The sequence below is a fragment of the Meles meles genome, chromosome 3 (assembly GCF_922984935.1).
Source record: "Meles meles chromosome 3, mMelMel3.1 paternal haplotype, whole genome shotgun sequence".
Classification (NCBI taxonomy): Eukaryota; Metazoa; Chordata; class Mammalia; order Carnivora; family Mustelidae; genus Meles; species Meles meles.
This window is the reverse complement of record NC_060068.1, coordinates 85,292,413-85,306,802: the sequence shown is the minus strand read 5'-3', so window position 1 is coordinate 85,306,802 and position 14,390 is coordinate 85,292,413. Positions and strand designations below refer to the sequence as shown.

General features: G+C 36.9%; 2 protein-coding genes across 4 annotated transcripts in view; both read left to right on the top strand.

The window, feature by feature from the left end:
- BDP1 (B double prime 1, subunit of RNA polymerase III transcription initiation factor IIIB) overlaps window positions 1-6,264 on the top strand; it is a 95,388-nt gene extending 89,124 nt beyond the window's left edge. For all 3 annotated transcript variants that reach the window (XM_045999597.1, XM_045999596.1, XM_045999598.1), the window contains exons 38-39: window positions 48-294; window positions 5,039-6,264. In XM_045999597.1, the coding sequence (XP_045855553.1) occupies window positions 48-294; window positions 5,039-5,170 (379 nt within the window). In that variant the 3' untranslated portion in view covers window positions 5,171-6,264. The remainder of the gene's footprint in view (window positions 1-47; window positions 295-5,038) is intronic.
- Window positions 6,265-13,614: 7,350 nt separating this feature from the next.
- MCCC2 (methylcrotonyl-CoA carboxylase subunit 2) overlaps window positions 13,615-14,390 on the top strand; it is a 68,966-nt gene continuing 68,190 nt past the window's right edge. Inside the window, exon 1 of the mRNA XM_046000844.1 lies at window positions 13,615-13,876. Within this exon, the coding sequence (XP_045856800.1) occupies window positions 13,748-13,876 (129 nt within the window). The 5' untranslated portion in view covers window positions 13,615-13,747. The remainder of the gene's footprint in view (window positions 13,877-14,390) is intronic.

Below are 14,390 nucleotides of genomic sequence, written 5' to 3'. Positions count from 1 at the left end.
TCTCTCTTCTTGCAGATTCTTGAATATCTTTACATTTGCGTTTCTAGACCTGGCAGAAGACCCCTGGGATTTTTGTCTTTAATATGTTCAAAGAATAGTTTGGAGTCTGATGAACCTACTCAGGTTTATAATAAGAAACGTATAAAACCTCTTATACCTGTATCAAGAAAGAATTTGAAAAGATCAAATCCACTCAGTGAAAGCCAGAAAAAAGTCCAAGAGTCCTCGGATCAGCCTCCGTCTCCAAGTGTTGCTGATACTCAATCTGAGAGTATTGGCAGTTCAGCAACTCAGGTATGTGATAACTGTTATATTTTATTATTTGTATGGAATGGGTTAGAGGGGCTCCTGGGTGGCTCAGTGGGTTAAAGCCTCTGCCTTCGGCTCAGGTCATGATCTCAGGTCCTGGGATCGAGCCCCGCATCAGGCTCTTGCTCAGCGGGGAGCCTGCTTCCTCCTCTCTCTCTCTCTGCCTCTCTGCCTACTTGTGATCTCTGTCTGTCAAATAAATAAATAAAATCTTTAAAAAAAAAAAAAAAGAATGGGTTAGAAATCAGACTCAACTAGGAAAAACATGGCAATTGCTATTTTCATTTGGATATTAGAAATTGTTTCAGAGCATCTCTTGTCTGTCTTCTCCCCATCATACCTCACTATAAGAAAGGAAGATAAATTATTGAATTAGGAAGTTACAACTCTTTTAGTACAGAGGCATTTAAGCCAGCCGTACATGGACACTTTGTCATTCCTTTAATGCAGAGAACTTTCTTTTCTTTTTTTTTTTTATTAAAAGATTTTATTTATTTATTTGACAGACAGAGATCTTAAGCAGGCAGAGAGAGAGGCGGAAGCAGGCTCCCTGCTGAGCAGAGAGCCCGATGCGGGGCTCGATCCCAGAACCCTGGGATCATGACCTGAGCCGAAGGCAGAGGCTTTAACCCACTGAGCCACCCAGGCGCCCCTGCAGAGAACTTTCTGATCTATGGAAGCAAAACAAAATAGTGCCGGTGTTTTGTTTTGGAGGAAATGTCCTGAAACCCATAAGAATTCAAGGAATAGTAAAATTAGAATTTATTTGCATGTTTCATTTTTCTACATGCTATAGATGTTCATATGGCAAGTCCTGGGATGGAAATATATGAACTTATATCAGAAACTTTGGAAGAGTATTGGGATTGGTTACTTAGGATTTCAACACAGAAAAGACTGGTGACCTATTAGATAGCATGAGTCTCAAAAGGAGTACTTTTGTAGAGACTGTCTTTAAAATTTTTAAAAATACTTCATATTTCCTAGAATTATTTTCTGGGACCAGTATGTTATGAATCTTTATTATAGCCAAATGACTGTGGAGAACAGTTGTTAAAATTACCAGCAGTGTAACTGTGCCAGTTAAGGTCATAGTCTTGCCAGCTTTAGATATTAACTCTTGAAAATAAATTTTTTTTCTTATTTAATATGACAGTAGAGGGTAGAAATGTAATTTCATCTGTTTAATTAGCATTTCTTTTGTTATTAGTGACTTCATTTTTTCCCATGCATTTATTAGATTTTTCTCTCTTTTTTCTTCTTCTTTGTTCCTATCTTTTGCTGATTTATAGCTTTTGGGATCTAGGTGGTTACCAACTTATGTGAGATCCTTATGTAAAAAAGCCCCATACCTTTTAGCTCTTTACTGCAAGTAATTTTTTCAAATTCATTTACTTCTAAAAATTTTGTAGGGTTTTTAATATACACATAAGCTTTAAATAGTCAAATCAGTTTTTCCTTTACAATTTTTTTTTAAGATTTTTTTATTTGCAGAGATAACAAGTAGACAGAGAGGCAGGCAGAGAGAGAGGAGGAAGCAGGCTCCCTGCTGAGCAGAGAGCCCGATGTGGGGCTCGATCCCAGAACTCTGGGATCATGACCTGAGCCGAAGGCAGAGGCTTTAACCCGCTGAGCCACCCAGACACCCCCTTTCTTTACAATTTCTTTTTTTTTTTTTAAAGATTTTATTCATTTATTTGACAGAGAGAGAGAGAGATCACAAGTAGGCAGAGAGGCAGGCAGAGAGAGAGGAGGAAGCAGGCTCCCTGCGGAGCAGAGAGCCCGATGCGGGGCTCGATCCCAGGACCCTGAGATCATGACCTGAGCCGAAGGCAGTGGCTTAATCCACTGAGCCACCCAGGCGCCCCTCTTTACAATTTCTTAATTTGCTTTTATGATTAGGAAGTTTTTCTCCATAGGTATAAAACATTCAGTAAGCAGTTTTAAAACTAACTCTGTTTAGGGGAGCCGGGATGGCTCACTTGTTTAAGTGTGTTTCTCCTCCCCGCCCTCTTGCTTGTGCCCTCTGTCACTGTCTCTCTGTCTCAAATAAATAAAATCTTTACATTTTTAAAAGATTTTATTTATTTGAAAGTGAGAGAAAGAGTATGTGTGAGCAGCGGGGAGGGGCAGAGGGAGAGAGAGAGAATCCTAAGCAGATTGTGCTATGCACGGAGCCTGACTCTGGCTGGATCTCACCGCCCTGAGACCATGACCTGAGCCGAAATCAAAAGTCTGACACTCCGCCATCTGAGACACCCAGGTGTCCCTCTCTTTTTTTTTAAATTAAAGTTAAACTTTTTATTATGGGATAATAGTAGATTCACATGCAGTTGTAAAAGACAATACAGAGGGATCCCACGTACCCTCCATCCAGTTTTCCTCAATATTAACATCTTGCAGAACTGTAGTACAATAGCATAACCACAATATTGACATTGCCACAGTCAAGACAGAAGAATTCTGTCACCACAGTGATCCTGTGTATTGCCTTCTATAGACAAACTCACATTAATTGCACCCCCACACTCTCCTTAACTTCTGGCGACCTGTTCTACCCCATTAAATTTGTCATTCTGAGAATGTTATGTCAGTGGAATACTGTATACAGTTGTGTAAATGGAATCATACATTTAGAATTCACTTTTTTCCCATTCAGCATACTTCCCTAGAGAGTCATCCAGATGGTTTTATGTATTTGTTCCTTACATTGTTGAATAGTATTCCATAGTATGTTACCTGTCACATTTATCCTTTCACCTACTGAAGGACATACAGGTTATTTTCAGTTTCTGGCTCTTAAGAATAAAGCTGCTGTGAACATTCATATCTAAGTTCTTGTATGAACATAACTTCGTTTTTCAGGAATAAGTGCCCAAGAGTGCCCTCATTATTTTTAATGACTAGATCATATACCACTGTTTTGATGTACCATAGAGTAATAGTGGTCTCACACTGGTAGGCATTTAGGTTATTCCTAATGGATTTGCTGCTTCAAATAATATGGTAATAGGTAACTTATAAATGAGTGATTTTACACATTTATCTACAGGTTGAATTCCTACAAATAGAATTGTTGGATCAAAAGGGGGTTATTCTTTTGACAGAGATTGCTTGAGTGTCTTCCATACGGAATATATTAGTTTCCGTTCTTAGCAGCAGTGTAGGAGACTAGGGTCTTTTTCCTCACACTAGCATGTCATCATTTTTTTTCACTTTTGGAATTCTTTGTAGATTTAATGAGCATATGAGTGAGGTTGAGCACTTCATGTATTTGAATCATTTATGCTTTCTCCATTAACCATCTATTCATATGTTTGATTTTTTAAAAAAGATTTTATTTATTTATTTATTTAATTGACATACAGAGAGACTGAGCACAAGCAGGGGGAGCAGTAGAGGGAGAGGGAGAAGCAGGTTCCCCACTGAGCAGTGAGCCCGATGAGGGACTCAATCCCAGGACCCTGGGATCATAATGAGCCGAAGGCAGACACTTAACTGACTAAGCCATCCAAGCACTCCATGTTTGGTTTTTTAAAAAATTGCATCATTAGTATTTTTCATGTTGATTTGTAGAAGCTCTTCTATTAATGAAAACCCTTTGTGATAAAGGTTATATGTATGTATTTATTAATTTTTTTAACCTAAATGTCATTTGTTTTTTGATTTTTGTGTACAGTAGTTTTTGCCATGTGGACATTTAAAAAATTTTTACATAGGTGAATTTATCAGTCTTTTCTTTTATGACTTCTGCATTTCAAGTCATTTAAAAATATAACTCCCTCTCCCCCAGTCCAGGATTATTAAAGTGTTTTCCCATGATATTTTAGAGTAGATTGTTTTTTAAGATTTTATTTATTTATTTGAGGGAGCATGAGCGGGGGTGGCGGGGGTGGGGGAGTGGGGAGGGGAGGCTGGGCAGCAGGGGGCCTGACTTGGGGCTCAGTCTCAGAATCCTGAGATCATGGCCTGCCTGAGCTAAAGGCAGATGCTTAACAGACTGACCCACCCAGGCGTCCCTAGAATAGATTTTTAAAAAAATTTTTCACATTTAAATCATTTGATTTATCTTGAATTTATTTTGGTTTGACTTTTTTTTCTAATATGCTTATATAGTTGTCCAACATCATTTATTAAATAATCCAACTTTTCACATACTAAATTTGCAGTATATGTGTTAGGGATATTTCTAGTCTTCTTTTTCATTGATATATAAGTCTGTTCCAATGACAATACCATGTTGTCTTAATTTTTTATAAGTTCCTAAGTATGCTAACTTTTGATAGGATTGCTTTAATTTGTAGTTGCCTTGGAGTACTGTTCTGTTTTGTGGGTCTGTATTCTTATGCAGGTTATTAAAATGTTTCATTATAGATTTGATGTTATGCTTTTCTGTATTAAAATTTTTTTCATGGAAATTAGGGTAAAATAATGGATCATATGTACACTGTAATTAATCTAATCATGCCCACTGTTGTGTTTGTTGAGTCCAGTTTTACTATTTTAACTAAAGCTTCAAAGGTTATCTTACTCATAAAATTCTTACTATGTTTAGTATTATTTCCTTAATAAAACAGCACAGAAATGAAATTATTGGGTCAAAGAGTATGAACATATTTAAAGCTCTTAATATTTATTACTATATTGCTTTTCAAAGAGATGGCAATTTAGATGACCACTACCAATATATAAATGTTATATTGCATACTTGTTTTTATTATCTTTTTAGGCTTCTTGTGATCGTCCCTTACCAAAAGAAGAATGTAAAAGTAGCCAAAACCGGGTACCTGAGGAGGAGCCAACCACAGTCTCAGAATATTTCTTTGGTGATATCTTTATCGAAGTAGATGAAACAGAATAAAAGTCTTTTTTTTTTTATTTTTTTATTTTTTTAAGTCTAGGATTTCCAGAGTCAAATATCAACTAAGCAGTATTTAGAAAAAAGCATCACTGGCTATTTTTCTTTAGATTGATTTTGAATATTTAAGAGCTTGATTTGAAGCTTTTATAATCAGTGGAAAACATTGCTGAGGTTCCTTTCATTCTGATTGATTCAACATTTGGGAAATACAAAGTAATTAAGACTGCTTCTGAGACAGAAATAGCTTCTCTTGTTCACGTTTTGACTCTTCCTGTGCTGAACACACGTGGACATTTTGGACTGCTGTGGGTAAACTCTCTGTATAAATCACAGTGCCGACTTATTTGGAGGTGGATTGTATTTAGCATTTAGTGAACTTCTTTTGTAAAGGTTTTTTCCTTTTTTTGGTTTTTGTTTTTTGTTTGTTTTGCTGAAGGCCTTTACAGTTGCCTCTAAGTATATGAAAGCATATTGTGAGACTCCACTTTAGTATGGTAAATGTTAAAAACTTTTCTATTATCAGCTATTTGACTGGAAAATATGTATTTTTCTAATTCATGTTGATGTAACATTAGTCCTAATTGAACAAGTAGTATTTAAACTTATTTATAAAAATGAAACATCAAAAAGTTTATTTATTTTTAAATTTTTTATTTAAAAGAATACTCAGTTCTAATTATTTTCATCACTCAGATTATGGGTAAAGACATTGACAAATTTGTGTTTGTCCCTTTTCCCTTTAATTTTTAAAGATATTTATAGTTATATCACAAAGTATTTGGATAGTATATATGTTTTGAATACGTTTTTTTCTCATAGTTTAGTATATTGAATTTGTACTGTGAAGTTTTTGTTTTTCTTATTTTTTGGATAATCTCAGGATTTGTATGGGAAAAAAACCCCTTAATTTATGAGGGAGATTTACATACAAAACTCAGTCCCTTTTACACACACACACACACACACACACACACACTCACATTCCTTTTTTTAAAAACTAAGTTCTTGATAGTTTTTTTCCTCCATTAAATTTTGCTTAAGGGGCTCTTAGGCCTTTAAGCACAGAACATAATTGTGATATTAAAACAGAAAATAAGATAATAAGACTTTATTTAGTCAGTGATTATCATCAGTATTAATTTAAGGGTTGTTTTTGATTTTGAAATTTTGCTTTTTAAAAATGTAATTCCATTATCTACCCAAGCAAATCTTCGGTGGTTCAAATCAAACTTCTCAAAAACAAATTTGTTCTTTTATTTGAAAAGTCTCAGAGCAGGAGTTGGAAACATTTTCTGCAAAATATTCTTGAATTTGCAGGCTGGATGGCCTCTGTGGCAGCTGTTCAATTCTGCTGTTTCAGTGTGAAAAAAGCCACAGATAATACTGAAGGGATTGACATGGCTGTAATGGGCTTTTCATTTGACCCCTATATTAGATAGTAATTTTCTTACCTTAAGGTGCTGACATTTTATCTTTGACATATCTGTCATTGAAGTTATTAGTTGTGCATCACAATTAAAACCGTGATGATTGCATTACAAAATGATCAGTATTTCAACTGGGAAGATATTTTAATGTCTAGATAATTGTGTTTGTATATTGAAAAAAATAGTGGCCAATTTTCAACTTCACTAGTAAAATAGGATGTGGTTCAGCAAATGTAACAGTAATCCTAAAATTGCTGTTAGAGCATTTCTTATTCATTGCTTTATAGTGAAATTTATAACTTAACTTTTGTGTCATCAAGGAGGATCTGTAAATCTGAGTGGAAATTCTCAGTAGGTATGCATTAATTTATTTCATGTGATTAATATGTCACAAAAATCATGGTCGTCAATCACACAGCTATTTTAATGCCCTGTTTTTATAAATTTTTTAAAGTCTCTTATTTTGAAACAGTTTCTTTCATTTAATCTTAGTTTGGATGTTAGGTTGCCACAGTTAAACTATTATTTTATCCCTTGTGTAGTATTTATTTTTTAACTTTGTTAACATCTGTCTCTTGTTCATCTATAATGAATTCATTTTATGGAAGGTATAACTTCTTACTATATAAAAAAATAATTTTATCTTTGGGTATTCATTGTGTAAGAGAATCAAGTCAGCCAAGATAAATTGTCCTACTATTATATCCTTCAAACTAATCTGGGAAAATAAGAAACTTAATCATTGTATTTACCTTACAAGGTGGAAAGAATTAGTCACACCCTTTGTTTATATTCCTGTAAAGATGATGTTGTGAAGAATTATTTTGTAAATCTGAAAGGAGGTATGAATAATGGTCTTTGTTTTCTTGACTTTTCCTCCTGAATACTTATATTTTAGCAAGTGGTCAACATGATGGTTTTAAAAGCCTAACTGTTGGTAAATGATTGAGGCACAGTTAAAAATACGAGTATCTGCTGCTTACCACCATGTTATTCAAATTAGAAGTGACCATATATACTCTCTTGCTTGAAGGAGTTTCTGACAAAAAAGCAATACCTGTCATTTGTAAATTTTCTTGTTCTAAAGAAAGCAGTTATGTTCTATACATATAAATTATGTAAATAAAAGTTATTTTATACTATTTCTGTTGTTTTTTCTTTTCACATGACTTAAAGATATTGTTTAACCAAAACTTGTCAGTTTTTCACCTACAGCATATACTTTGTTCCTTCCATAAAAATGTAAGTGGAAGAATTAATCTTTTGTCTTATGTGCATGCTGTGAAGGATATTTTTTTGATCTTATAAGAATAAAGTGTAGACTTCTCCCTCCCTCCCATTTAGGACATGTGAAGAGTTGCTTTCTTGTTTACTTATTCCTTATATAATGAATTTTTAGGTATCAGAACTCAGTCTCTTTTACTGTTTTTTCTTCCCACTTTGTTTTCTCTGTAGAGAAACTTTTGTTGTGGTCATAATATAATCCTGGACTTCTGAAGCTCAGGACAGAATTTTTATCTTGAATTTACTCATATTATCAAAGAGCTTTATATATGAGCTGCCTAAATTTTTTGGTCTGGTTGTGTTTAGAGACATTATGTGAAATAGAATCAAAGCCTAAAGAAATTGATATTTTTACTGTAATGGTGTTAGAGTTTTAAATAATTATATCACCCAATATCCTACCTATGAGAATCCTAATTAGGATAATTTCTCTTTGGCTTCAGTGCCAGGAATAATTGGGCTTCTGTTCGACTGGTTTGATTTTGTTGTTGTTGTTGTTTTGTTTTTGTATATGGGCTGTGTGAACCCTTGTATTATTTTCTTTTTCAATGCAAAGCTAAATTTGGGGTCAATACTAAACACAAGTTTTGTACTAAACTCATTCTGACCCTTTTTACCACCCCCCCACCACAGATTTTAAAAACTTTCACTTTTTTAAAACAACAGGCTACCATTTATTATGCTAGACATGGTACTAACCTTTTAGTATGCATTGTATCATATTTTTTAAAAATTATTATACATGGCTGAAAAAGTCAAGTAGTGCTACATTTCAATCAAGCTGTGTCTTCCACTATTACCTATTTCTAAATATGGTGTATTCTGTTATTTATAGAATTTACAATGTTAGACATTGATAACTGACATTCTGTCATGGTACTTAAGAATTTTAGCTTTCTTGGGGCGCCTGGGTGATTCACTCAGTTAAGCATCTGCCTTCGGCTCAGGTCATGATCCCAGAGTCCTGGGATTGAGTCCTTCATTGGGCTTCCGCTCAGCAAGGAGCCTGGTTCTCCCTCTCCCTCTGCCTGCTGTTTCCCCCACTTTGTGCTCTCTCGCTCTGTCAAGTAAATTAAATAAAATCTGAAATAGCATTCTTAAAACTCCCCTCCTTGCTTCCCTCTTAGTATGTTAATCATAAGGTTTAGTCCATATTTAGTATTGTTATTGTATTAATTGCAATTATTCAGTGCTGTATCTCTTTATGTACTAAGGTGACATGGTACAAGCGTTTTTTTTTTCTTGGAGTTAATAATTGCTGCACTTTTTTCATTTGCTTTGGGTTTTGTTTTTGAACCTGTGATTTAACTTTCCACACCCTCCAGCAAGTGTTTAAAATGCCTCTGCATATAATTTCCCACATGGTCAAACTATAAGGTAAACTGTTTTTTCTTTTCTTTTTTTTTTTCCTGGAACACTTTCTGGAGCTTTCTTCCTACTTTAAACTGGACCAGGGGTTTTACAGGTCTCTATGTGCAGTATAGCTGTCACTTATAGCAGTATAGCTGAGCCTTCCCTCGTCCGTTACTGTTAATTTCCTACCTCTCTTTCTTGGTTTAGATTCTGTTTCTTTTTTTTTTTTTTTTTTTAAAGATTTTATTTATTTATTTGACAGAGAGAAATCACAAGTAGGCAGAGAGGTAGGCAGAGAGAGTGAGAAGGAAGCAGGCTCCCCGCCAAGCAGAGAGCCCGATGCGGGACTCGATCCCAGGATCCCGAGATCATGACCTGAGCCGAAGGCAGCAGCTTAAACCACTGAGTCACCCAGGCGCCCCTAGATTCTGTTTCTTGATTTGTTTTGGCATATCTTCCACTGTTTACTGCAAAAGGGTACATGGCTGATAGCATTATTTAAAACTTCATGTGTCTGAAATTTCTTTATTCTACTCTCAGTTGGGCTATGAATAGAATTTCCTGAATAATTTGAAAATAATTTTTACATCATTTTGAAGGCATGCTCCACTGTCTTCCAGTTTTCAGTGTTTAAAGTTTGGTGCCATTCTGATTCCCTATCCTTTGGATATGGCTTGCCTATTTAGTTTTTTGACCTGGTATTCTGCACAATAATGAACTTTGGTGTAAGCCCGCCCTCCTTTCCTGCCCCTGCATTCATGCTGCTGGACATTTAATGGACCTTTTTCATAGGGAAACTAATTTACTTCCCTTTTGGGAAATGTTCTTGTATTATTGTTTTGATAATTTTGTCCCTTCCAATTTCATTGTTCTCATATCTGCAACTTCTATTAATCATTTTATTTTTTACCATTTTTATTGGTTCCCTAAGTCACCTTCTCTATACTGCTTTCCATTTCTTTGTCCCTCCCTCCTCTTTCTTTTCTTCACTTTTGTTGTTTTGTTCTTGTTTTGGGAAGGGGGAGATTGTCTCAGTTTTGACTTCTGGAGAAAAATTGAAGCATCTGTTTCTTTTTAGAAGCGACTTTGTTAGTCACAAGATTGGCAGAGGGAAGGCCTAGAAAGTCTTAATGCTTCTAACAAATTTATAGAATCAAATCACAGAATGTGAAACACCATGTAAAACCATCAGCCTTTGATTTGGTTCATAATTTTAAGTCAACACTGTTTTCTTCAGTTAATATTTTTAAGGCATAGTATGCATTTAATAAAATAAATAGATCTTACATATTCAGTTTGAGGACTGACAATACATATGCCTCTGTAACAACCCCACAAAACGTTTCCATCACCCTAGGAAGTTCCCTTAAGTCCCTTCCCCTCTCTCATCCACAAAGAGTAGTTTAGTCTGTTCCTTAAACTTTGTGGAATCACATACCGTGCTTTTTTTTTTTTTTTTTGTATTTGGTAATTTTTGCTCAATGTGTTTTTGGGATTCATCCCTGTCAGTAGTTGTTAGCTTTTGTTGCTGAGTTGTATTCCATTTTATGAGGAAACCACATTATATGAATACATCCTAATTTTCTGTCTATTTTCCTACAGGAGTGTTTGCAAATTTTGGTGTTTTCAATAAAGCTATGTAAATATTCTTGTTTTTAAATACATAGTAGTATCACCTCATTTGTTAGATACACTTTTAAGTACTTTAAAAAAAAAAAAGATTTAAAGTAATTTCTACATGCAACATGGGGCTCAAACTCACAACCCCAAGATCAAGAGTTGCATGCTCTGACTGAAACACAAAGGTACCCCAGTACTTGGTGTTCTTTGATACCATTATAAATGGTTTTTAAAATGTTCATTTTCTAATTGTTTATTGCTGAAATAGGCAACTGATTTTTGTATTACAATTAAGATTTTAATAATGGCATTTTCCATAACATCCATTCATAGTCTAATCTTAAGTTTTTTTTAAAATTTTTTTTATTAAGACTTGTATTTCTTTGAGAGAGCATGAGCAGGCAAAGGGTAGACAGAGAGGGAGAAGCAGACTCCCCACTGAGCAGTGAGCCCGATGTGGGGCTTGATACCAGCACCCTGGGATCATGACCTGAGCTGAAGGCAGACGCTTAACGACTGAGCCACCCAGGTGCCCCTTGTTACTTGTTTTTATCTTCCACTGCAAGCAGTTAGATTTCAGCTTCCTTTTTTTCTTCTAAATTTATTATTCCTATTTTTGCCTACTGCCTTTCATATATCTTCTACTTTGTTTTTTTAGAGAGATAGGGTGCACATACTAGGGGAGGGGTGCAGAGAGAGAAGGAGGGTAAATTCCCAAGCAGGTTCCACACCCAGGGCAGAGCATGATGTAGAGCTTGATGTTACAACCCTGAGGTTATGACCAGAGCTGAAATCTAGAGTCTGTCGGTGGCTTAACTGAGCCATCCAGGTGCCCCATTTCTCCTACTGTAATTGAAAGTGAGACATGAATTCTTTTTTTTGTGGCCTTGGGATCATTTATGACAGAAACAAGTAAAAACATCTTTATTTCCACCATGAGAGTTGAAATATTGTATTCCCTAAAGTAAAAAGTAAACTGAACATTAGGAACAAATGTGCACCAACAAACTGGATAACTCGATGAAACGGACAAATTCCTACCACACAAAACCTACCAAGACTTAATCTCAAAGAAACAGAAAACTTGTACTGATCTATAGTGAGAGGATTGAATAAGTAATTTTAAAAAACCCCAAAACTAAAACAAAACAAAATCCTCCAGACAAAAAAAAGCACTGGACTTTATAGCTTCACTGGTAAATTCTACCAAACATTTAAAGAACTAAGACCAATTCTCCTCAAACTTTTACAAAAAGTTGGTAACATTTCCTGACCCATTCTGAGGCCATCACAATCCTGATACCAAAGCCAGACAAAGATACAAGAACCTTATAGACCAATATCCCTTATGCATGTTGATGCAAAAATCCTCAAAAAAATACTGGTGAAATGAATTCGGCAGCATATTAAATGCTGAATGATGACTGAAATATGCCACATTAAGAAAGAAGAAAAAGGCACACATGATCGTCTCAGTTAATGCAGAAAAAGCATTTGACAAAATTCAACACTCTTTCATGATAAAAACAACCAACTAGGAATAGAAGAAAACTACCTTAACATCATAAAGGCCAGACATGAAAAATGCTCAGCAAACACCATACTCAGTGATGAAAGACTGAAAGCATTTCCTTCGAAGATCAGGAACAAGGCAAGAATGCTCACTCTTGTCACTGCTGTTCAACGTAGTACTGGAAGTCCTAGCCAGAGCAATTAGGAAAGAATGAGAAATAAAAGGCATTCAAACCGAAGGAAAGAAAATTATCAGTTCGCAGATGATGAATATGTAGAACCGCCCCCCCCCCCCGCCAAAAACTGTTAGAACTAATAAATGAATTCAACAAACTAGCAGGATACAAAGTCAACACTAAAAAATCAGTTAGTTGCACTTTTGTACAGTAATAATGAATACTTGAAAAGGAAACTACAAAGACAATTCCATTTACAATAGTATTAAAAAGAATAAAATAAGAATTAACCAAGAAGGTGTAAGACTTGCATGATGCAAACTACAAAACACTGCTAAAAGAAAGACAAAAATACATGGGAACACATTTCATGTCCATGGATTGTAAAACTTAATACTGTTAAAATGTCAATACTATACAAGGATGAGCAACAGATTCAATACAATCCCTATCAAAACCCGTGACTTTTGGGGGGGGGGGCATTAATAGAAAAACCCATACGAAAAATAATACGGAATCTCAAGAAACTGGCCCCCAATAGGCAAAAACTAAAAACGAAACAGAAAAAAAAAAAAACAACACCTGAAAAAGAAAACAAAGCTGGAAGACTCACGAAGTTGTAAAACCCAGTGCCAGAAAAGCAATGGACAATAGGAGACACTGAAGAAGTATTTGTTGAATGAATAAATACTTATCTCCTCTAAAGAGTTTTGTTTCTTAGGACAGCTTAATGCCGGTTCAGTTTCCAGCTCTCATATAAAGATAGGATTTTTCAAGCTTCAGTCCCTTTCTATCAAGAGGCGAAGAAGAAGACAGCACGTACAAAACTAACCGAAGCGGATCTCAGAAAAACCAAACCTTACCGAGGCCGCTCCGCCCCGAGAGAGGAGGGGCGGCAACCGAGGTAGCTCCGCCTCCGGACCGCGGAGCGCCCGAGATCGCGATGCGACAGGACCTCGCGGGCCTGCGCCTCTGCCCTTATTGGCTGTCTTCAGGGGGCGAGGTGTGCAGCGACGACCTATTACGGCCGACGTGCGCAGGCACGTGCTACGGCTGACCTGAGAACCTGGGAGGAGTCAGGCGGGTTGGGGCTGCAAGGAGAGCGGTGTGGTGCTCCGAGTCCGGGAAGCCGGAGGTGAAAGAGCCAGGTCTGAGAGTTCCCAGGCTCCTCTCTGGCGCTGGTCCCTCGCTCCCTGCCGGTTGTCATGTGGGCTGCCCTGAGGTTAGCCCTGCGACCGTGCGCCCGCTCCTTTGTCCCCGGGCTGCGCGCTTATCACGGGGACTCGGTGGCCACTCTGGGCACCCAGCCAGACTCGGGCTCTGGCATCTACCAGGTAGGCTGGGTGAGCGCCCCGGCGGCCCGGGCCCGGAATCCCTTGACAGCCTGTGATTCTTTTCCCACCTGTCCGCCAGTGCCGGCCGGACCAGGAAGCAGGTGGAGGGTGGGCCCACTTTAACAGCTCTTTTGTTTCTCTGGACCCCCCAGTCTTGATTCTGGGACGCAGTGGATTGGAGGTCGTGAAGTTTGCAAAAGAAGATAGTTCCAAGTCAAATACATCTTAGTTCACTTTGAGCCCTGGCACTGTACATTGTATCTTTGAAATCAGTGGTTCTCAAAACCTGGTCAGCACTGTCAGTTGAGGAACTTGTTAAATGTACAGCTGCTTTAAGCTCCACCCTGGACCTTTGGGGTCTCTGGGGTGGGGATTTGGTGTTTGCATTGCTGATGAAATCCTCAGGACTTGGCAGCGGAGGCCAGCTCTGGGAACCACTGGCCTAGCACAGGTAACCCAGGGTTGTGCTTAACAGACTTTACTTGAATAGTTGTTAATAGAACACACTTATCAC